The sequence below is a fragment of the Bos taurus genome, chromosome 15 (genome assembly GCF_002263795.3).
Source record: "Bos taurus isolate L1 Dominette 01449 registration number 42190680 breed Hereford chromosome 15, ARS-UCD2.0, whole genome shotgun sequence".
Taxonomy (NCBI): domain Eukaryota; kingdom Metazoa; phylum Chordata; class Mammalia; order Artiodactyla; family Bovidae; genus Bos; species Bos taurus.
Genome location: NC_037342.1, coordinates 46420593 through 46444421, shown reverse-complemented (window position 1 = coordinate 46444421; position 23829 = coordinate 46420593). Strand labels below are relative to the sequence as shown.

Here is a 23829-nt window from a genome sequence, read left to right as displayed (position 1 = left end):
AGCCAGCCAATTCCTCTCTGGATTGCTGCCACAAGCAAGCTCCTGCTGTCTGCCTTCGTCTGGCCTCTTGCCCATGTTAGAGGGAAAGGTTGACTTCAGAGAGATGTGACAGCCTCAGGCTAGGCTCTGGTTTCCAGTGCCATCCCCACTCACCCCCACCCTAGAAACCCCTATGTCCATCCCACTCTGTGCCTCCTGAGGTGTCTACAGGGTGTCAGGAGCCTTTCCATCACTGCCCCGTCCCTATGGGCCCAGAGAACAGATCCGGACACTGGATACAAACTGCAGTTTATTAAGGCTCCAGAGTGAGAATTGGCACTTGATTCTGGGCAGGGGCAGGGGTGTCAGTGGAACCCAAAGGAGCTGGGCCTGAACAAAGTTGCAGGGGCTGGCCCCACTCCCCTACCCCCCAATAAATAAAGTCTCAGCTCCATCTCAGGGTGCTGGCACAGGGCAAGAAGCCCTCACTGAGGGGAACCCCGGGGCTGCTGCCTCCTTCCTCATCTCTCTCCCTGCGTCAGACCTGGCCATAGGTCAGCGCCCAACCGGGCCTCGCGGTACTGGGGCTCTGCCAGTGCTGGAGCAAGACGTGAGACCTGCCCCTACTGGAGGACTCTGGGGTGGGGAGCTGGCCTCCCCCGTGGCCAATCATGGTCCAAGGCTGCCCGGGCAGGCTCAGATGGGGCCTGCATTGGGGACACTGTGTGCATCCCAGGTCGGGGCCCGGTCCGGGCCACACCTAGATATGGAGCTCGGTGTCGTCCGGTGGCTCCAGGCCAGACTCTGCGCTCAGAGCTGAGGCTGAGGGGCCCTGGGCCACCCCAAACGGTGAGACGACGGGTGAGCGAGCGGCCAGAGGAGATAGTGAAGGTGAGAAGCTGGGAGACATGGCCGCCGAGGACAGGGAACCTTCGTGGCTGATGGGGGAGCGGTGAGAGGCTGGTGGGAAGACGGCCCGGGTTGCGGCCGTGCTGGCTGGTTTGGGGGGCACAGACTTGGCTCCTGGGTGGGCCACGGCAGTGATGAGGGGCGGTGGGTCAATACGGGGCGCCGGGGGACATGGCCGAGCTTCATCCTTGAGCCGGGCAATCTCTGTGAAGACACTGGCCAGCGGCTGGAACTGAGGGCACCAGCTCAGCAGGTAGTCCCAGTTGTAGCTGCCACGGAGCTCCTCCTCACCGGCCACGATGGCCGTCAGCGCTCCCGCCACACAGGGCTTGCCATCTGCTGGAAAGCCGTAGTCCCCGGTGGGCGCGGGGCTTAGGCCACAGCCCCCCAGGAAGGTGGTGGCAGTGGCTGGGGGGCCGTCTTCTCTGTACAGAGTGGCTCCTGCACCCGGCAGCAGCAGCCCTGCCTTACGGCCCTTATACCAGGTGTCAGGGGCAGGTGGCTCACAGGAGGTGTCACTCAGTCCGTCTGCATCCTGCTGGATGCCGGAGTCAGGGCCGCGGGCAGCCAGGGAGGAGGCCACACTGGCCACTCGGGGGAACTCGTTGATCATGCGGATCTCGTCATCTTCCGCAGCCTCTGCTGAGCCTCGGCCGCTTGAGTGTGAAGGGTCCAGGGAGCCACCGCGGGGGTAGGGTCCTCCAGCTCCAGGCCCACCATAGCTGGGGAGGGTCTGGTGATACAGGTGCTCTGAGGGCGGCGGGCTGGGTGGCTCTCGGCCCAGCTTCTGCAGTGAGCCACTGGCCAGGGGTGCCGCCTGGGACATCGGGCCAGGCGCCGCCTCAGCTTTGCGGCTCCGGGCCCGCACCAGTCCCAGGACAAGGGCTGCCAGGGCAAGCACCACCACGACTCCCAGAGAGGCTGCCACGGCTCCCACCAAGAGCAGGTTGAGGTCAGGTGCCAGGCCCAGCGCAGTGTGGGTGATGTCCACAGTCACAGGCACGGTGGCACTCCGAGAACCGGGCAGAGGCCCCCTTGCCACCACCTCCAGCCTCAGCTCCCGTGGCGCCTCACGTCGGGTCCGGCCCCCACCCCCGGAGGTGCCTGTTCCACTGCCTGGTGCCCGGCTGTCCACCCGCAGGTACAGGGCACCTGTAGTCTGGTTGATACCAAAATAGGGGGACGAGGCGGCCAGCGAGTACAGCACCAGGCCGTCAGCACCTCCATCCTCGTCTGTGGCCTGCACGTGACCCAGGCTGTGGCCACGCCGTGCACCTTCTGGCACCTGAAAGTGGAAAGCTGGAGCCAGGAACACTGGGTCATACTCATCCTCACCGGTCACCAGCACTGACACAGTGACTGAGGCGGACAGGTTCCCGGCATCTGTAGCGCCCACCAGCAGCTGGAAGCTGCCAGTGTGCTCGTAGTCAAAGGCCACTCGTGCCCGCAACTCCCCAGTTGAGCTGTTGAGCGCAAATGCCTCGCGGCCCTCGGGCCCCGGCCCAGCCTCCAGCAGGCTGTAGTGGAGCCTTCCGAAAGCCCCAGCATCCCCATCAATTGCATGCAGGGTGGTAACAAGAGTGCCTGGAGGCTGGTTCTCAGCCAGGCTGGTGCTGAGCAAGCTCAGAGGGAAGGCGGGGCCATGGTCATTCACGTCCTGGACCTCAATGGTCACTGGTGCCAGAGCAAAGTGTACCCCGGCAGGGTCAGAAGCCTGCACTACAAGCTGATGTCGAGCTTGGGTCTCACAGTCCAACGGGCGGGCCAGTCGCAAGTCCCCGGAGCTCTCATCCAGCTCAAAGAGCCCCAGAGGGTCGCCTGAGCTGAGGGTGAAGCGTACAAGGCCATGGGGGCCTGGATCAGCGTCGGAGGCCTCCACGTGCAGCAGCTCGGCTCCCACAGGCGTGTCCTCAGGCACCGCCACACGGTAGGCTGCTCGGGTGAAGACAGGTGGGTTGTCGTTGACATCCAGCACGCTGACGGTGACTGGCACAGCCGAACTTCGAGGTGGCTGCCCCCGGTCAGTTGCTGCCACAGTTAGGTTGTATTGGGTTAGGCTTTCAAAGTCTAGAGGCTCAAGCAACACCAGGCAGCCCAGGGCCCGGGGGCCTAGTCCATCACTCTCCCCAGCCTCGGCCAGCCGGGGTTCCAGCTGAAAGACTCGGCCCCGGTTGCCACTGACAATGCTGTAGTCCACGGTGGCATGGCTGCGGCTCCCGTCAGCATCTGTGGCCTCCAGGGTGAGCAGGGTGGAGCCGGGCGGCAGATCCTCAGTCACAGCCACGCGGTAGTGTGGCAGCGTGAAGCTCGGGGCATGGTCGTTCTGATCCTGCAGCTGCACGTGCACTGTGGCTCGGGCGGCCCGAACCGGCACTCCGTGGTCTCGGGCTTCCAGCACCACGTCCACCATGCCTGGCCCTTCATGGCCCAAGGCCACTGTCCCCACTGTTGTGAATAGGGTCCCTGAGATGAAAACGGAATGAAGAGAAATATGCCATCAGTAGAGACTGTGGGTGAGCAAAATGACCCTCCGGGGATGGGGAGTTAGCCTTGGAAGTCAGATTCCAGGGAATGGCCTGTGTGCTGGGAGATTATGGAAGGGGCTCCAGGATTCAGGGAATGGCTTCTAGACATGCAGTCTGGACAGTGCTTAAAACTGAGACGAAGGGGGACTTCCCTGGTGGCCCAGTGGAAAAGAATCCACCTGCCAATGCAGGGGACATGGAAGGGTTTGATTTTTTGTCCAAGAAGATCCCACATGCCGCGGGCAACCAGAGCCTGTGCACCACAGCTACTGATCCTGCATGATGCAAGTACTGAAGCCTGTGTGCCTGGAGCCCATGCTCCACAATGAAAGAAGCCACCACATTGAGAAGCCCATGCACTGCAATGAAAAGTAGCCCCTGCCCACTGTCTCTACACAAAAGCCTGCAAGCAACAATGAAGATGCAGCATGGCCAAAAACAAATAAATTAATTAATTTTAAAGAAAAGATACAAAAGCAGGGAAATGTCCTCCCTAGGTCAGAGATCTAGGAATTAGGAGTTCAGGCAAGAAATTCTAGGGATGAGGTCAAAATATGCCCCAGCACAGTCAAAGATAAGGGGTAGATGCCAGGAAGGACACACCGTTGTTGGGGTCAATGCTGAAGCCCTCAGCAGAGGAAGCCAGGTGGTAGGAGACGTGACCGTTGGCGCCCGAGTCCCGGTCAGTGGCCGAGACGGAGAGAATGGCACTGCCCGGGGGTGTGTGCTCGAGCAGCATCACCTGAGGTATAAGACAAAGGTTTACGGCTGAGCCTCTCAGCTGCCTTGCTGCTCACCCAGCCTGCGTTCTGCAGCTTGGTCCCATGAGTTCTGCGTGGCACCGGTTCCAGCTTGGAGCCCTTATACCCCTTAATATTCGAATTGTCCCCCTTCCCCCATTTCTGGGCCCTGAATGCAGAACCTGGACACAGTTCTTAGGACTTAGAAGGCTGGTTTGAGATGGGACCTTTATACCCCCCAAGCTCTGTCCCCAAGTCAGTTCCAACATACAGCCCACCACAGCTCCTTCTAGCGTTGTCACTTCCCTCCATCATGAGCAGCCCTGGGCCCGGGGGTGGTGGTGGGGGCACTGGCACCTGGTAGAGAGTCTGTGAGAAGGCAGGGGAGTTGTCATTGACATCCTCCACGAACACCGTGAGGTTGGCCTGGCCCTCGTGAGGCCCGTCGTGTGCCAGGAGCTGCAGGTGGTAGCGGTCGCGCTGCTCAAAATCCAAGGGGCCCGTGAGGGAGAGGCGGCCTCCATAGCGGCCGACACTGAAGGGATCCTGGGGCCCAGAAGGGCTCAGAACATACCACAGCACTGGTCCTGAGTCCACATCATTCCCCGTTACCTGTGCGATCTCCGAGCCCAGCAGTGCATCTGCAGTACATGGCACGAGTGTGTTTATTATAGTCACATACAGTCCTGGAGCCCCATGGTGGGCAATAATGCTTCCCTACCACCCTTTATACCTCTCACTTGACCCAGTCCTCACCTTCTGACACTCGGAGCTCCCAGGGCTGGGGGATGGTGGGGCGATTGTCATTGGTGTCGATGACCATCACCGTCAGGGTAGCTGAGCCCACCAGGGCTGGGCTTCCTCTGTCTGTGGCCATCAGCACCAGCCTGAACACAGAGCACAATCAGGGGGTGGGGCCTGGGATAAGCGAGAACCCTGGGCAGGGACAGGAGGGCTCAGGACAGGTGGCAGGGGTGGAAGCGGGGAACTCAGGATGTGGCCTAGGGATTGAAGGGGATTTAATGCAGGACTCGAAATTGCATGGACCCAGGAAAGAGTCTTAGGGTCTACAGAGCCAAGCTTCACCGTGTTTCGGCCCAGATCTCGCGGTCCAGGATAGCTGTGGTGGTGATAGTGCCCGTGGCTGGGTCTACATGGAACAATCCCCGGGCTGGCTGGGATGCGGCCAGACTGTAGGAGATCTGTCCACTGGGGCCTTGGTCCAGGTCATCTGCTTCCACCTGGCGGGAACAGGAGGCTGCTGGCACTGGGCTGGTGGCAGACAAAGTCTGCCCAGCCCTGCCCCCATCTTCCTATCACACTCCACACCTGTAGCAGGGGTCCCTCCAAGGGCCTGGACTCTGGAAGGAAGGCCACGTAGTGGGGCTGCAGGAAGCGGGGCGCGTTGTCATTGGCATCTTGCAGGGTTAGGGTCAGCACAGAGAAGGCATAGGCTCCTCCACTCTCTGCCTGCAGCACCAGTCGCAGCCGTGGGTTTGCCTCAAAATCCAGCCCCTCTGCTGAGCGGACTGTGATGGCTCCTAGGGGAAGGCAGAATGGATCACTGACAGACCTCTTGCTTGCCCGAGTGCCTCTGTCTCTGAGGCCTACCACTGCAGGGCAGCCCCTCCTCAACCGGAGTCTCCTGGGGCCCAAAAAGGAGCTCCCCCAGGAACCTGTCCCCCAGAGCCCCTTGCTCCTTCCCTTACCTGTACTAGGCTGGATGGAGAATGTCCCTTTCTCATTCCCACTGAGAATGCTGTATGTGATGGGTCCACTCGAGCCCCCTGCATGGATAGCCTTGGGGGAGACAACGGGAGTCCCTAAAGAAAGGAGGGCATTGGTTGAAGTGTGAGCACTAGACTGAGGGAGTTTGGGGAATATTTTCACTGAGCAACCCCAGCCCATCCAGAGATACAAAGCTGGGAGACATGGTTAGGGACTCACCTGGGGGTGCATTCTCACGGAGCATGGCTTCACTACTGGCTCGGGAGAAGCGGGGTCCATGCTCAGACTCCCCTTGCAGCCCAATAATGACCACACCAGTGGCAGAGCGAGCTGGACGGCCAAGGTCAGTTGCCACAATGAAGAGGACACGATCTCGGGGGCTCAGAGATACAGGGGAGCGGGACACACGGATTTCACCAGTGTAAGAGTCCACGGTGGTGCCAGGAGGTGGTGTGCCTGCCAGCCGGTACAGGATGGAGGCATTGGCACCAGTGTCACGGTCTTCAGCTCGCAGAGTGGCCAGAGGCAGAACTGGAGTGCTGAAGACAGGGCCTGGGCGGGGCAGGCGCAGCCTCAGGGGACTGGTGGGGAAGGTGGGCGCGTGGTCATTGACATCACGCACTGTGATGGTGACGGGCACTGTGGTGCTTAGGGGCCCAGCAGCTGCACTGTCCACTGCATTCACTGTAAAGGCATAGCTGGGACACTGCTCTCTGTCAAGGGTGGTGGCTGTGCGCAATTCCCCAGAGCTGGGCTCTAGCAGGAAGGCTCCTGCTGCACCTGTACCCAGGTAGTAGGTCACACGACCATTGGCCCCAGCATCAGGATCATGAGCCTGCAGCTGCAGCAGCAGGGTCCCTGCAGGTGCGTCCTCAGGCACCTCCACAGAGTAGGAGGGCACAGGGAAGGCTGGGGCATGGTCATTGGCATCTAGCACTGTCACTGTCACAAGAAGCGTAGCGCTGAGAGCTGGCTGGCCTCCATCCCGGGCTTCTATCTGCAGCTGGAATGCTGGCTCCACCTCCCGGTCTAGTGGCCTCATGGTGCCAAACTCCCCAGAAGCTAGGTCCAGGACAAAGGCTCCTGAGGGGTCCCCATCTGCAGAGAAGGGCATGCACACAGAAACATACATGTGTCAGCCCATGGGAGAGAGGGTGATTTACAGGCAACGGAGAAGAAAGGGAGAGAGAGGGAGAGAGAGAGGAGAAGGGCAGGAGAGGGAAAGTGGAATAAAGGCAGAGAAACAAAGAGAAACACAGAAGGTAAAGAAAGAGACTATAAAGTAGTTTTTCTCAAAGTGTGGTCTGGGGGCCCCAAGAATCCCCCTGAGACCCTTTTGGGAGTACATAAGATCAGAACTATTTTCATAGCAATACTAAGACATTATATGACTTTTCCATTCTCATCAACTCACAAGTGCAGAGCGGAGTCCAGATGCTGCATGACATGTGATGATGTCATAACTTGGATGGTTAATGGAATGTGTGCTTATGTAATGTTGTGATTTCAAGAATATTCTAGGTAAAAAGTTTAAAGCATAAATGTGTTTTCAATAGATTCACTCAGCTTTTGTTAGCTTGTGTTCAATCATACCTGTTTAATCTTTGCAACCTCATCATTGTCCAACAAAATGGACAGTAAATCTCCTTGGGCCTATGCAGAAATACAGCAAGTGGTATGTTTCATTGGCTTGTTTTACAATGATATTTAAAAGTGTTCTCAGTTTTAATATCAAATGTGGTAAATAATGGTATGTGTTTATTATATATTTTATATGTTCAATTATTATATCATATTTTATTACATCAATAAATGCTGATATCATATAAGCCAAAGTTCTTTACAGTTCTTAAAAATTAAGATATAAGGGTTCCTCCATCCTAAACTGTTGGTGGGAATGTAAACTGGTACAGCCACTATGGAGAACAGTATTGAGGTTCCTTTAAAAACTAGAGATACCATATGATCCTTCAATCCTATTCCTGGGAAAATATCTGGAGAAAAATATAGTCCAAAAGGATACATGCATCCCTCAGTGTTCACTGCAGCACTGTTTACAGTAGCCAAAACATGGAAGCAACCTAAATTTCCATCCACAGATGAATGGGTAAAGAAGATGTGGTACATATATACAATAGAATATTATTCAGTCATTAAAAATGAAATAACACCATTTGCAGCAACATGGATGGATCCAGAGGTTGTCATACTGAGTGAAGAAAGTCAGACAGGGAAGAGAAATATATATCACTTATATGTGGAATCTAAAAAGAAATGATACAAATTTATTTATTTATAAAACAGAAACAGACTCACAGACTTAGAGACCTTAAAGGGGAAGGGTGGGGAGAAGGGATAGTTAGGGAGTTTGCAATTGACATGTACATGCTACTGTATTTAAAATGGATAACCAACAAGGACCAACTGTATAGCACAAGGAACTCTACTCAACATTACGTAATAACCTAAATGGGAAAAGAATTTGAAAAAGAATAGATTACATGTTTATGATAATTGAATCACTTTGCTGTACACCTGAAACTATCACAACTGTTATAGTTAATCAACTGTACTCCAATATAAAATAAAAAGTTAAAAAAAATAATGTTAAGGTTCCTGAGATGAAAAGGTTTGAGAACAACTACTCTACAGGGAGAGACAATCAAGAAAAAAAAGATACAGGAGGATAAAAAGAGACAAAGAGGGAGATCAAATACTGGAGGGGCATAGAAAGAGATGCTTGGAGACCCAGAAACATAAAGGGAAGGAAAAGGGGATCCAGGCACACTGGGTCTGGGACACAGGCCAACAAAGTAGCCCTGGGCAAGTAGGTACGGGAAGGTTCTCACCCAGGATGCGGTACTGCAGCTGCCCGTTGGCTCCCACATCCGGGTCAGAGGCCCGCAGCGTGGTAAGGGTCTGGGGGTCCTGGCCCTCGGGCACCTCCAGGGAGAGATGGGCACTCCCAAAGGTTGGGGCATGGTCATTCTCATCCTCCACAGCCACTCGCACTGTGACGTGGGTCAACAGTGGAGGCGAGCCCCCGTCCCGGGCATATACTGTTGGGAAGCAAAGTCAATGAGATTTATCCTGCTCCCATGGAGGAATCCACACCACATGTGTTCACCAGGTGCACACAAAAATCAGAATATGTCTACCTTTTCACACCCCACAAGCACTCAGGCATGCATACATATATGTGGTGGTGTAACAGGAAAAGCACTAAATGAGATAACAAGAGATCTGGGTTCAAGTCCCAGCTCTGCCACTTCCAAGCTGTGTTAGCCTGAGCTAACCTCTTTGGTACTCAGTATCCATATGCTGCTGCTGCTGCTGCTAAGTCACTTCAGTCATGTTCGACTCTGTGCGACCCCACAGACGGCAGCCCACCAGGCTCCTCCGTCCCTGGGATTCCCCAGGCAAGAACACTGGAGTGGGTTGCCGTTTACTTCTCCAATGCATGAAAGTGAAAACTGAAAGTGGAGTCGCTCAGTCATGTCTGACTCTTCGTGACCCCATGGACTGCAGCCTACCAGGTTCCTCTGCCCATGGGATTTTCCAGGCAAGAGTACTGGAGTGGGTTGTCATTGCCTTCTCCATATGCACCTCTGTTAAATGCCTACAGTGTAATCTGAGGGAATCCTAGAAGGCACAGCTGTGACATTATGTGTTTGAGAGTATAATCACAGTGGTTACAGCCTAGAAGTCAGTTCACCTTGTGCCCTGACAAACTCCCCCAAAGGATTAAAAATACAAGCTGTGCTGTAAGAGTAGAAGTTTCTTGAAGGTACTTTGGGGGTCCTGCCCATGTAACAATGGTGTTTATGCCACCTCAGGCTTTGGGGAGCCTGTCAGTGTATACCTGTCAAGTTGATCTCCTCCTGCTCCTCCCGATCCAGAGCCCGAAGAGTGGTAAGGACCCCGGTGTCTGGATCCAGGGAGAAGTTTTCGCCAGAGATGCCTCCATAAGTCACTTGCCCATTGGCCCCTGAGGAGAGCCAGCGTGGGGTAAGATCACAGGGTGAATATACCCTTTCTTGACCCAGTCCCTCCCTCTTCCAACTTATCCCCTCACGCTTACCCAGATCGGGGTCGGTTGCCTGCAGAGTGAGCAGAGACGTTCCAGGCGGGCTGTTCTCCCGCAAGAGGACGCTGTACTCCTGCTGTTGGAAAGCGGGTGCCTCGTCGTTGACGTCGGCGACACTGACAGTCAGAAGCTGCGTGGCCGAGCGCGGTGGGGAGCCGTGGTCAGAGGCCACCACAGTCAGCACGTACTCAGCTCGCTGTTCGCGGTCCAGAGACCGCACCACGGACAGCGCTCCTAGGTAAGCGGTGGGCAGGTTGGAAGAAAACACTCGCTCTGCATTAGCATCCTCCTCGTTCCCATCCCTCCCAGCGGTCCAACTCACCGGTGCTGGGGTGTAGCCGGAAACAGCCGTCCGCGCCAGCTGCCAGGCGATAGGACACCCGTGCGGCCTCGCCCAGGTCGGGGTCCCGGGCTACCACGTGCAGCGCCGTGGGCCCGGGCGGGTGATCCTCAGGGAGGCGCACACGTGAGGGCGAGGCAAAGACTGGAGCATTGTCATTCTCATCCGTGACAAAGACGCGCGCGGAAACGCGTGCTGTGCGGCGGCGGCTGGCGTTGGCGGGCCGGTCAGTGGCTTCCACGAGCAGCAGCAGAGCCGGAGTGGTCTCCCGATCCAGGCCTCGCGGGGCGCTGAGCGCTCCGGTGCGCGCGTCCAGGCGAAGCGCGGGCACAGGCGGCTCTTGGCGCAGCAGGCGGTAGCGCACATCGCTGTTGGGGCCGGGGCCGTCGGCGTCGGACGCGCGGAAAGTGTACAAGGTCGCGCCCGGCTCCGGGTTCTCTGGGAGCGCCAACGCCAGCGGGTCGCGCGCGAAGGCCGGCGCGTGCTCGTTCTCGTCCTGCACGCGCACCTGCACTCTCAGCAGCCGCGCGCCCGCGCCTCCCGGCCCCTCGGCGCGCACCGTGAGCGCGCGCCAAGCCGGACCCGCCTCGAAGTCCAGGGGCCGCGCCAGGTACAAGCGCCCAGAGGCTGCGTCCAGCGCAAAGGTGCCCTCTGGGTCGGCGCCGCCCACCAGTGTGTAGGTAAGGGCGCCCACCCCCGCCTGCTCCAGCGGTGCCACAGAGCCCAACAGGGAGCCGGGCCGGAGCCCCTCGGCTGCTGTCACGGTCAGCACGACAGGCACAGGCGCCACCGGGTCTGGCTCTGAGGGTTCCGGTGCAGGCTCAGCCGAGCGAGTGGAGGGAAGCACCTGTTATGGACCCAGGAAGGAGGACGGAATCAGGGCGACCCAAGTAAAAGGGAATCTGGGCTGGCCTGCTGAGCAGCAGGAGGGGTGGTCAGGGTAGCCTGTCTAGAGGAGAGGGCACAAGGGCTTAGGAAGATGGCACTCTGGGAGGGGGTGCCCACGTTGGTGGCCAAGGAGACCTGGATAGATTGGAGGAAGGGCAGCCATACCTGCACTAGCAGCTGGAGGCTGGAGCTCCGAGGGGGGCTGCCTTGGTCATGAGCGCTCAATGTGAGCACGTAGTGTGGCCGCTCTGCTCGGATCAGGGGTGCTGCCGTGAGCAGCTCTCCCGAGTGAGGGTGCAGGGAGAAGAGCTCTGAGCCAGGACCTGGGGATGGGCAGAGCAAGGGTGAGGGCTTCCATTTCAGAGCTGGGCGTATCATGAGGACAGGCCATCCACCACCAACTCCCTTCTCTCCACTCCCCATATACCAGTTAGCATGTACAGGATGGTTCCATTCTCCCCCTCATCTGGATCCTTGGCCTGCAGGGTTGTCACCAATGTTCCTGGAGGCACACCATCTGGTACCTGTGGGAACACACAACTCATCTACAGTTGTCTCCCTCTGTTCTTGAGACAACCCAGGATATATTCCCCTAACCTTTGTGCAGACAAAGCCCCCTTTCTACTCTCACACCTGTTCCAAGATGCAGTTTCTTTTACCTCTGTCTAGAGTTATAAGTGGACACCCACATACTCTTACTTCTTCGAGGCAGGGCCCTGCAGCTTCACATACCTGTATGGGGAGGCCTCCACCAGCAGCCCCTGAGGCCTGCAGGAAGGTAGGGCTGTTGTCATTGAGGTCAAGCACTGCGATGTGCACGGTGCCTGTGGTGCTGCGGGGTGGGCTCCCTGCATCCTGAACCTGCACCAGAAGCTGGTAGCTGTTCTGCCGCTCACGGTCCAGAGTTTGTAGTGTGGTCACCTCTCCTGCAAGTGCAGGATAGACAGAGAGCATGTATGGGGGTAGCCAGAGATGAAGAGCCTGGGGTCTGTGAGAGGCTGGGGTTGGGGGAGTGTGGAAAGGAATGCCTGGGGAAAACTCCGAGCTTAGTCCTGGTCCCCATGACCAGGCTCCGGGGATCGTGTCTGGGTGTTCACCATTCCGAGGATGAGGCTATGGGATCTCAGATTCTGGGTCCCAGTGCTCACCAGTCTGGGGGTGGATGCGGAAGGCCTTGCTGTCTTCTGACAGCTGTCGCAGGCTGTAGGTCAGACGTCCGTTGATTCCTGAATCTCGGTCAGTGGCAAAGACCCGACCCACGCTTGTCCCTGGGGGCTGGTTCTCAGCCACAGCCAGGAAGGTGGGCTCCTCAGACAAGCGGGGACTGTGGTCGTTCTGGTTGAGGATGCTGATCCTCACGGTGGCCGTGGCTGTCTGCTGCCCCAACTCAGCTTTGGATCCAGACACTGCCATTACTTTCAGTGTGTACAACTCCTGGGCCTCATGGTCCAGTGCTGCCCGCACCCACAGCCATCCACTCTGTGGTTCCAGGCCAAAGGGGCTACCTGGCCCATCTGCTGCAAGGTGGTAGGTGACAGGGCTCCCATCTGGTGCTCGAGCCTGCACTTGTAGGACTTGAGTTCCAGGGGTGGTGCCTGAGGGCAGGTCTACACGGTAGGTAGGGCTGTCGAAGTGGGGAGCCAGCCCACGGGTCCCCAAGTCCTGTACCACCACCCGCAGTCGAAAGTGGCTGGTGCGAGGTGGGGAGCCTCCATCCCGGGCTTCCAGCTCCAGTTCATGGGCTGGCCCCCCCGGAGGCCCCAGAGGTCCCATAAGCCGTATGTGGCCTGTGGTGGGGTCCACAGTGAAGGTCCCACCACCCCCAGCAAGCAGGGTAAAGGTGACTCGACTGTTAACTCCTGAGTCGGGGTCCAGAGCCCGCAGTGTATAGATGAGGGTCCCTGGGGCAGTGCTCGATGGCAGCAGCACTGTGTCTTCAGGCGCAGGGAAGGCAGGGGAGTTGTCATTCACATCGTCCAGCAGCACGCGCACCCGAGCTACAGCGAAAGCCGGTGGCACTCCGCTGCCTGCCCGCACCTCCAGCTCCAGCACTGGTCCCAGCAGCTCCCGGTCCAGAGGGCGAAGTGTCTGTAACAGCCCAGTGGCCCCATCTAGGGAGAAGAGTCCTCGGGGATCGCCCCCCGATAGGGCAAGGGTCACCGGTCCCAAGCGACCTAGGGAAAAGAGAGCAGTCAGAAAAGAGATGGGGACACCTTCTAAGTTGGAGCCCAGACTCTGATCCCCAAAAGGGCTAGGTAGTGTCCACATCTGGGCCTCTCAAAGTATTAGGGGAGAGGCAGGTGTTGGCAGAGAAGCTGGGTGGCACTAGGGTGATATTCGTGTACCTGGGGATGAAGCAGAGTGCCTACACCACGCCCAAGGAGGTGGCGGACTAGAACCAGAGAGCTTTGTATTGGGACTGTCAGTGGTGTTATACCTGAGGCTTACATTGGGGTGTCTGGGTACGGCACCACGTGGATATAATGATAAGGGATACCTGGTGGATTGTGTGCCTGGACTACGCCCACACTGGTGCCTGGTGCCACATCCTCTGGCACAGAAAAGACATACTGAAGCTGCTCAAATACTGGTGGTACAGGAGTTCCAGGCACAATGCTGATGTTGACTCGGGCATTGGGCTCCGCCTGCAGGCCACCTCCATCCCGAGCCCCGATCTCCAGCTGCACCATGGAACTGGCCCGTCTGGCCAAGGGCCAGGCTACTGTCAATAGTCCTGGGAGGAGGGACAGAAGTGGAGATACATAAGGAAACAGAATATCACTGGAAGGGTTGGGGTGGAGGGCAGGTGGGGAGGCAAGCCCTGGGAATGGGAGGATCCTCACCTGAGTGCTCGTCCAAGGCAAAGAGCGGGGGGCTGTTGCCAGCCAGGATGTGGTAGGAGAGTCGCCCATGGGGTCCCTGATCAGGGTCATGGGCACGTACCCTCAGCACAGCTGTGCCTGGTGCACTCTGGGCGCTCAGACTGGCAGCATACTCCCGTGGATAAAACTGAGGTGGGTTGTCATTCTCGTCTGACACAAACACCTTCACATATACCATAGACTTGAGGCCTCCCTAGTGAGACATGCAGCCATTAAGTCAGGTGGGTCTTGATTGGCCCTGCTGAGTGCCCTCCCCGCAACCTGCCCACAGTCTGCCCACTCACCCCATCCACAGCTGTCACTGTGAAGTCAAAGCTTGAGGGCCCCTGATCGCGGTCCAGGGTCCGGGTCGTACACACGTCACCACTGTGGGCATCGATGCGGAACGGGGGAGACCCTGAGGTCCCAAGTCCGGCACCCAAGGAATAGGAGAGGAGGCCAAATGGGCCACTGTCTGCATCTGTGGCTGTCACCTGGGGAGAGGCTGGGGTGAGTGATGCCCCATCTTTTTGGCCAGAAAAGCCATAGTTAAGTATCAATTAGAAGGAGCAGACCCTTGGCCAGTTGGTGCCCAGAGTCTTTGGATGGTGGATACACAGAAGGGACTGGTAGGTTACGGGCTAAACTCTAAACCCAGCTCAGATCTCACCACTTGTGTTAGGTTCCTATGAGCCTCTGATCACAACTGACTTTTGTCAACTGATCGATATATAACTTTGTTTTATGTGTGTTTCTGTTTAAAGGCACCTTATTTAATATATATTGTTGGCTGACTAACACTGAACTCAGGGCTAATGGCACAACTCATATCTAAGTGAAACTGACAAGTATTTTCTCTATAAGGCACAGCACAGCCCTCTTGCTTTTAAGAACACAGACAGCACTTCAGCACTACAGTTGGGGACCATTCTAAACAACAAAGTCACCAAACAGAAAGCACAAAAATGTGAAAAATGTGGCACCAAATAGACCACGAAAAGGACCCTTGTTTACAACATAAGAGCTGAAACACGAAGGCAGGGCATTGCCTTGTTCGACCTCAGCTGGAATGTGCTCATCGAGAGACTTGAATTTTCCATCCTTCTGCACATGTCCGGGAATGACAGTGAAAACTCCATGAGTGTGGATTCAAGGGTTACAGAGAAATTTTAGACAGTTGGTGAATTCACAAATACAGAATCTGCAAACGGATGAGGACCAACTATATTTAAAAGGAAAGTGCTAAGGGCTGTGACATCAAGTTCCAGGTGGGTCACAACAAGTTAATAAACATCACCAAGTCTCAGAATCACTCCAAGCAGAGCACTGGCTGACCTACAGAGTTATTCAGACTGCTGTTATAGGCCTGCCCTTTATTGAGTTTGGTCATTAAGTGGGATCTGATTGATCGCTGGGCTGATGAGGGTCTGCTCTATGCATTTATGGATGTGGCTTATACATCCTTCACATCCCTTCATCTCTTGAGCCAATCTCACTGGAAATGAGAGACAGAGAACTGCAGGTCTATAGGACAATATTCAGGTCATTAAGTTCCAGGGGTTCTCCCAAACTAAGAAATAGGGAAAGGCTTTCTTGGTGACTTCTCAGACATCTCCCAGATTGGCTCAGGTAGGGTTTATGATTGGACACCAAAGTCAGGAGCCTCTGAACATTTCAGAGTCAGATCAGCGGGAAACCCCATTCCAAAAGCTTCAGAGCTTAAGACAGGGCCAGGCGCACAGTAGGTACTCTATGTAAATTTGTTCATTGAGTAAACAGACATTTGGATTGCCCTGCCTTACAACAAAAACTTCTTTCAAAGCAAGTTTTATAAATTGGGTGCACATTAGGCCCTCAACAGTGGGTTAGCTGGTGCAGACTGCTGTAGCTGTGACAAAGTACTCTTTGTGGCTATGAGGGCCTCAGGGTCATGATATGCTGTGGAAAGGAAGCTGGAGAGTTCCCCTTTCTCAGCCAGAAAATGTTGCTCAGAGAGAAGCCGAGCCAAGGACTTCTGATTGTTGCCCAGGCCCTTGACAGAAGTGATTTGTGCCATTGTTTACTCTCCTGAGAGACACTAAGACCTTGCCATGCTGAGCCCTGGAAACAGCTCCTGCTCCAACTCTTTACTGTGGCCATGGGCCCGGATATCCCAGGAGACAAACTTCCCCCCACATCCATCTGGTGGGCAGCAGCACAGCTGCGGCACCATCTCCAGAAGCTGTTAAAGACCTCTGCCCTCTGACCTGCTGCAGGAAGAAAGCAATAAATAGTGGTCAAGGAGGTTGTCAGGAAGTGACCCCAAAAGGCACAGGGGTCAGTGACTGGAAATGACCAAGGCAGAAGTGAGTTTTCTGGCCTGTGCAGCCTCTGCTCAGAGGTTTCACTGCAAAGGCACAGCCTCCATTGTTAGCAGGCTCTCAGCCCCTCTTCACAGTCCAACCTTGGTCAGCTCCCTCTCCAGCTCTGCCTGAAAGCTGTAACTAACCTCACCTCTCTCCTCTTGTTTCCCCACCCTCCCCCAGCCTCCAGCTCTCATCAAATTCATTAATGCAAGGAGGAAATAAAGACCTTCATGTGTGAACTATCTAAAATTCCTACTAGACCACAAACTTACTGCATTTGCTCCATGCTGACTTCCTTCCCAGGAGTGTCTCCTGCTTCTCCTGCCACTGCTTCCCCACTGTCCAGCCTTCCTCCACCTCCCCTTACTCTGTCTGTTATACACTGTTGTTCCCTGGAACCTTTCCTTGGCATCTTCTTCTACACATTCTCTGAGTGCCTTCTCTTCCACTGCTGTGGCTCTGATGATGATCTGTACTTTGACCCAGACCACTCCTCTGTGCTCCCAACTTGTACATCCAGATGCCTGCTCAACATCTCCACTTGGATGTCCCACAGGCACCTTAAATCCAACCTGTCCTAAACTAAACTCATGATCATTCCAACCTCTCTCTAATGATTCTTCCATCTACGCAGCTGCTCGAGCCAGAAATCTGTTCTTCCCTTTTCCTCTGCCGACATATCAGTCAACTGGGGACCAAGTAAATCTTCATTATCCTTCTTATTTGTCTATTCCTCTCCATTACCGTTATCACTGTTCTGACTCAGGCCTGAGTCATCTCTCCCCTGGGCTACTATAGTTCCCTTTTGATAGGTGTCTAACCCTCCAGTCTTGTCCTCTACACCAGGACTTCTCAACCTCCACATGACTGACATTTTGGACCAAACATTTCTTTGTTGTGGTGCTGTCATGTGCATTTTAGAATGCTTGGCAGCATCTCTATCTACTAAATGGGCTTCCCAGTTGGTGGTAAAGAATCTGCCTGTTAATGCAGGAGATGCAGGAAACGTGGCTTCGATCCCTGAGTCAGGAAGATCCCCTGGAGGAGGAAATGCAACCCACTCCAGTAATCTTGCCTAGAAAATCCCATGGACAGAGGAGCCTGGCAGGCTGCAGTCCAAAGGGTCGCAAAGTGTCAGACACAACTGAGCAACTGAGCTCGCACGCATGCAATCCATTAGGTACTGATCAATCCCACCAGTTGTGACAACCAAAAATGTCTTTAGATGTTGACAAATGTCCCCTCCAGAGGGCAGAATCACCAGCTGTTGTGAACCACTGCTCTGCACTAACAAAAGCATCTTTTGAGAGAACAAATATGATCAAATTATTCCTCTACTCAAAAAGCTTCAATGTCTTCTAAATAAAAATGCTCACACTCCTTGGCTTGGCTTCATTCCTCACTGTCTGGCCTCCTGCAGTCTCATCTCACTCTTCCATCTCACACCTTAAACTCCAGAGACACTGAGCCACTTGTAGGTCCTTGAACAAGTCAGACAGGTCAGGCTCTTGCTCTTCTCTCTGCATGTCACCTCTGTATGGAACCCTTCCCTTATCTGGTTCCCTCGTCAGCTCCTGCTTATCCTTTGTCTCAGCTCAAAGGTCCTTTCCTTTGGGAAAACATTCAAACTGCCCATCTGTAACTCATATATATCTCCATATGGAAGTTTCTTTTATTGCAGTAGAACTGTTTCTTTGCATATGAATCTCCCCTCTAAACTGTAAATTCTATGAATTAGGTAGCAGTTACTCAATCATTACTGTATTCTGTGTCCCTACTGACAGATATTCAAATGAATATTGAATGAATCAAATATTAAGACTTCTTGTAAAGGTTATGAACACCCAGTGGTCAATTTCACCCCTGCTTCCCTATGATTACCACTAGTAAAAACTCCAGGAAACCACCTGGAGAGATGCCCTCTTGCTTCAGGCACTAGTGAGGAGGGAAGTTAGAAGCCACAGCCCACTGGTCTTGGGCCAAGAGGGAGAGTAAACACATGGGAGAGTGGGTGGAAGCTGGACAGCAGTAGGCAGGCAAGCACCCAGAGTCTGGCCAAATGGGAGGTCAGCCAGGTCCAGGCACTGGCCTGAAAGTCTAGGCAAACAGCAGCTTCTAGAAGATGATCAGGGGTCTTCTGAGACATAAACATTTCCTCCTAAGAGACCTCCCTGCCTCCAGTCTCCTCTCCTGCATCCATAATTCTGTGGGAGAGCCAAAGCAATCTTTCCAGAAGACATATCAGATTTGCCTAGAACCTCCCATTGGTTCCCTGTGATTTTTAAAATAAAGTCAAAGCTGATGATCCGGTCCCTGTCTACTCTCTTGTCTCCCCATAACTCTCTCATCAGCACAGTTGAGGCCAACCTGAACAATGCTGCCCATAAACACATATCATGGTGTCCTTCAGCTTTTTCTGTGAGCTTGGAGTTCCTGTCCATACACCCCATATTATCCCCTTGGCAAAGTATCACCGCTTCTGCAAAGGTCTGCCTCTAGGCTTCCATAGCGCTTCATATGCCACATGATGTATCACTAGCTACTGGTGTATCTCCTTGCCTAGACTGTGACCTGCCTGGGAACAAGACTGTCTCCTTTCCTTGTTCTCAGGACCCAGCACAGTGCCAGGCCTACAGTGCTAAGTTAAGTTTTCAATGTATTTCTTACCATTGATCTAATCTATTTTCACCCTTAAAGCAAGTTAGCTTCCAAACAAACAAACAAACAAACAAACATAAAACATGGGATTTTCCTGGTGGGTCAGTGGTTAAGACTCCATGCTTCCACTGCACGGGACATGGGTTCAATCCCTGGTTGGGGAACTAAGAGCCCACATGCCATGTGGCACAGCCAAATAAAGCCCAACAACAACAAAAACAAACAAATAAAAAACCAAACAAAAACAATCTGTAGTGAGGAGGGAAGGATGAGGGGAACAGGATTTTTAGGGCAGTGAAACTACTCTCTATGTGTTACACTGTATGTCATTATATATGTCCATTATACACATACAATATACTTTTATCCAAACCCATAGAAGGTACAACACCAAGAGCGAACTCTAATGTAAGCTATGGACTTGAGTGATAATGATGGTTATGTAGATTCATCTGTTGCGGCAAATGTACCACTCTGGCGGGGGATGCTGACAGTGTGTGAGTCAGGGAAGGGGCATATGGAAAATCTACACCTTCCACTTAATAGTGCTGTGAATCAAAAACTGCCTCCCAAACATAAAGTCTTAAACGAAGAAAAAACCATCTGATCCTGCCTTTTCTGGACCAAAGAAGTTCAGCGACCCTCTCTGCCTTCCAAGTAAAGTCCTAACCCCTCACAGCTTGGTGTCCAAGGACTTCTGCAATCTGGCTTTGGCCTGCCTTTCCAGTTGCATGCCTCCCCACCCATCTCCTCCAGGCCTGACTTGCAGGAAGTCTGTGGCTCCCTCAGCCTGTCCAGGGCTCCTGCCTCGTCCTCTGAGAGGTCTTCCTGGACATTGGGATCTCACTGAATACTTCCTGTTATCTCTCATCCCTGTGCCTGATCCCAAGACGCATTAGGGCTCAGCTCCAAGAGCATGGATGGATATATCTGCCAGGACAGTCCAGCACTGATCTAGGATTGGAGGGCTCTGTAAATGCTGGCATCTCCCCTGGGGAACAGGAGCCACATGGGTGTGCAGAATCTCCATCTCTGCCCTTGCAGAACAGCTTTGAAACTTTAAAGAGTCCCCTCTCACCTCCTCACACCACAAGACACATTTCTCAATATCCAATCTTGATTCTCTCAACCCCTTGATCACCTGGCCCAGCTCCTGCACCCTGCTTTCTCATCTTCTCAGTAACCCTCACCCTCTGCACAGACTGTGCAGCTCACTGAATAAGACTGAACCCTCTGGCAAATGTCACCATCAACAGCTAGCACCTTCAAGTCTTGGTTCCTGCTCTGAGGTCCCCTGCGACCCTCTGATCCATTCCCGTCCACAGCACCACTCCACTGTGTGTTGGGGGGCTTACCCACCTGCAGGAAGCAGGTTCCTGGCTGAGTGCCCTCAGGCAGCGAGGCGTTGTAGAAAGTCCTCTGGAACTGCGGCTCGTTATCATTCACATCTTGCAAGACCACGCTCACTGTGGCAGAGGAGGAGAGAGGGGGCAAGCCCCCATCCGTGGCCACCACGATTAGCTGTGGCTGAGGTTCCAACTCATAGTCCAGCAAAGCAGCTGTAGTGACAATGCCTGAGGTGGGGTCTATGGAGAACCAGCGGGTGTGGGCGCCTGGGGCCAGGCTGTAGGTGACCTGACCATTGGTGCCCTGGTCAGGATCCCGGGCCGTCACCCGCGCCACGAAGCTGCCAGGCAGGGCAACCTCAGGCAGAGGCTCGGGTCGGTAGAGCTGGCGGTCAAAGGCAGGCGCATTGTCATTGACATCAGTGACGTGTAGCACAAAGGCAGCCTCGGCCCGCAGTGGGGGTGAGCCTGAGTCTGTGGCAGTAACTCGCAAGTTGTAGGCGTCGCGCTCCTCCCGATCCAGCCTCCGAGCCACACACACCAGGTAGATGACGCTGTCCTGGGTGCTGAGCGCAAAGTGGCCCTCTCCACCCTCCAGGGACACGTTGACATGCGCAAAGTCACCGTCATCTGGGTCTGACACAGAGATTCGAGCAACAAGCTGGCCCGGGGGGGCAGCCTCAGATACACGGGGGGAGCCATCTGCACTCAGGAAGATGACAGTCATGGAGGGCTGATTGTCATTGGCATCTCGCACATGCACGGTCACAAAGGCTGAGCCCAGCTCAGGGTGAGCCCCTCCATCCCGAGCCTGCACCACCAGTTCGTGGACCCGACGTTGCTCAAAGTCCAGCGGCCGCTCCAGCCGCAGCAGCCCCGTGTGTGCATCAATGGAGAAGGGTCCATCACCCTCACTCTGCCTCCGGTTGATCTCATAAGTTACAGCCCCATTGGCACCTGCATCGGCATCAGAGGCATACACCTGCAAGACAGGACTACCGGGGGCCAGGCTCTCGGACACAGCAGCGTGGTAGCGGCTCTGATTGAAAGCTGGGGCATGGTCATTGATGTCTAGCAGTGTCACGTCCAGCAGGGCCTGGGCCCTCCGAGGGGGTGAACCACCGTCATAGGCCTCCAGTTGCAGCATGTAGTGTGAGCGGTTCTCTCGGTCCAGCTCTCCGGTAACTACCAGCTCAGGCACTGGGGCCCCATCTGGACCAGGGCGTGTCTCCAGCCGGAAGGTCTCTCCAGCCCCATCACCAGACAGGGCATAGCCCTGCGTTCCCAGGCGGCCAGCGTCGGCATCACGAGCAGGCTCCAGTGGGTAGCGGGTGCCAAGTGCTGTATGCTCAGGTATCTGCAGGACAGCCCGAGCCTGTGGGAAAGCTGGAGCATGGTCATTGATGTCAGCCACTCGCACGGTAACTTCCACAGTGGCACCGTCGGGAGTGACTGCAGTGAAGCGGTAGCGATCCCGCCGCTCTCGGTCCAAGACACGGGCTGTACGGACCACCCCACTGTGTTCATCGATGGCCAGGTCCGTGCCCACCCCGCTGCCCTCCTGGGCAGAGATGAAGTACATGGGAGGTGCTGCTGTGCCCGCTGGAAGCCCTGCACTGATGTCCCCGATCAGCGTGCCCGCTGGCTGCTCCTCATCAATCTGCAGGTCCAAGCTCCCAGCCTGACCCCAGGCACCTGGAGCCCCCGCCCCCAGGAGCAGCAGCATCAGCAATGACAGCAGGGGGAGAGGCCTGGGGATCTGCATGCCCGGGCACGAAGGTGCAGTGGCCCACTCCTTCTGCATGGCAGGGCCAGTCCAGCTGTGCCTTGGGATCCAGCTCCAGGCCAGGCTCCAGGAGCAGCTTGATCTCAGGTTTTGGATCAGGTCCAACTTGGACCCTGGCTCCAGCTCACTCTCTTTGACCTGGGAGAAAATTAGAAGGAAAACAGTCATGATGGGGGAGGAATCAACATTCCAGGGAGGCTGGGGTCCAGGCCACACCAGGACTGAAGTGTGTTCAGCTCCCCACAGGGCCCTCATGCTGCCTCAAACCATCTTGGGCCCAGGAAGCTCCTCAGGATTCCACCGCAGCCTTTAACTGACAGGTCCTATCCATCCTGATTCCTGCTCCCCACCATCTCCCAGCAGATTGTTTTATTCCTATTGTTCAGGTCTGAATGCCTTCAGATTCCCTTCTTTCCATCTCTAGACTTAAACATGTGGCCAGTTCTTTCTCATTTTTCTTCTTATTCAGGACTAATACCTCAATAACCATGTGCTTGGCAATGTCATCTGAACCTCAACATTTTCCTCTCTGCCAGTCTTCTAGTAACATTTAAATATGCTTAAATCTCTCTCTCCCTTCCTCTCTGTCTCCTTTTCCCTCTCCCCATACACACACACACACACACACACACACACACACACACCCCTTTGGCTCCACTTCCCTCTCTACTCTATTCAACAAGAGATTGAGTACCTGCTTTGTGGAGAAACTGAAGACATACCAGTGAATAAAGAAAACAGTCCAGGAACTGGACAAGTAATTAGCAGTGTGATGTGGCCCTCGAGGGAGAGGTGCAGGGAGCTATGAGAGCACGGAGGGGCTGATCACAGTAAGGAGTCAGCGAGTGCTTCTCCGAGGAAACAGCATTCAAGTCAGGATCTACTTAACGTAGGTGTTAGCTAGACAACGGTGGGCAGAGAAGGGGAAGAGAATGAGAGAAGACTCAGAAGAAGGAACAGAAAGAGAGGCTTAGAGTCTACTGTCAAGAAAGGGCTGAGAGTGTCTGGGGGTGTGTAGGGCCTGTGTGTGAGGTATAGAGTGCCGAGGCAGAAGGGATGAAATGGGGCAGGGGGTCAGAAGCCATACTGATGATTTGAACTTTATGCTGAGGACAAATGGAAGCCATGAAAGCATTCTAAGAGAGGGTACTGCAATATGACTTACATCTTGTGAAAATCACCGCTGCTGCCCCTTTGTAAACACAGGATCACACAGATGGGGAAGTTATCTTAGGACAGCCCTCATGACACACCAGGCCAGGGTGTGGCTCTGATAGAGTCTTGGATGAGTGTCAGCAATGAACATGGGGAGAAGTGGATAGCTCTGCGGGAAGGTTTAGCAGGTAGAATGGCCAGGGCTTGACGATGGCTTGAAGGCAGAGGATGAGGAGTGGGAAGAGTCAAGGATGATGGGCAAATTTCTGGCCCGAACCATTAGCTGAACAGAGGCATCCTTAACTGGCCAAAGAGAGAGAAAGAAATCCAGGGAAGGGTGGTGCCAACAATGCTAAGGGAGACAGCATTTCCAATACTGCTGATATTCAAGGAGAAGGAGGCCTAAAGTCCCAGGAAGGCCTTTAGTAGACTGAGTGAGGGCAGAATCAGTGGAGAAAGGTTTGCTCACTTCTGCCAGTTTC

The 23829-nt window shown here is 54.7% G+C and overlaps 1 protein-coding gene across 1 annotated transcript in view; it reads right to left on the bottom strand.

Moving 5' to 3' along the window:
* Positions 1–276: 276 nt before the first annotated feature.
* The window catches only part of DCHS1 (dachsous cadherin-related 1), a 36719-nt gene continuing 13166 nt past the window's right edge, over positions 277–23829 (bottom strand). The window contains exons 2-21 of the mRNA XM_002693149.6: positions 20420–22330; positions 14363–14551; positions 14040–14271; positions 13694–13930; positions 12345–13370; positions 11929–12122; positions 11624–11720; positions 11362–11519; positions 10291–11155; positions 9963–10202; positions 9744–9869; positions 8731–8940; positions 6101–6979; positions 5863–5976; positions 5483–5694; positions 5240–5394; positions 4910–5040; positions 4511–4794; positions 4017–4155; positions 277–3351 (exon numbers count right to left, since the gene is read on the bottom strand). Of these exons, the coding sequence (XP_002693195.2) occupies positions 740–3351; positions 4017–4155; positions 4511–4794; positions 4910–5040; positions 5240–5394; positions 5483–5694; positions 5863–5976; positions 6101–6979; positions 8731–8940; positions 9744–9869; positions 9963–10202; positions 10291–11155; positions 11362–11519; positions 11624–11720; positions 11929–12122; positions 12345–13370; positions 13694–13930; positions 14040–14271; positions 14363–14551; positions 20420–22210 (9891 nt within the window). The 5' untranslated portion in view covers positions 22211–22330 and the 3' untranslated portion in view covers positions 277–739. The remainder of the gene's footprint in view (positions 3352–4016; positions 4156–4510; positions 4795–4909; positions 5041–5239; positions 5395–5482; positions 5695–5862; positions 5977–6100; positions 6980–8730; positions 8941–9743; positions 9870–9962; positions 10203–10290; positions 11156–11361; positions 11520–11623; positions 11721–11928; positions 12123–12344; positions 13371–13693; positions 13931–14039; positions 14272–14362; positions 14552–20419; positions 22331–23829) is intronic.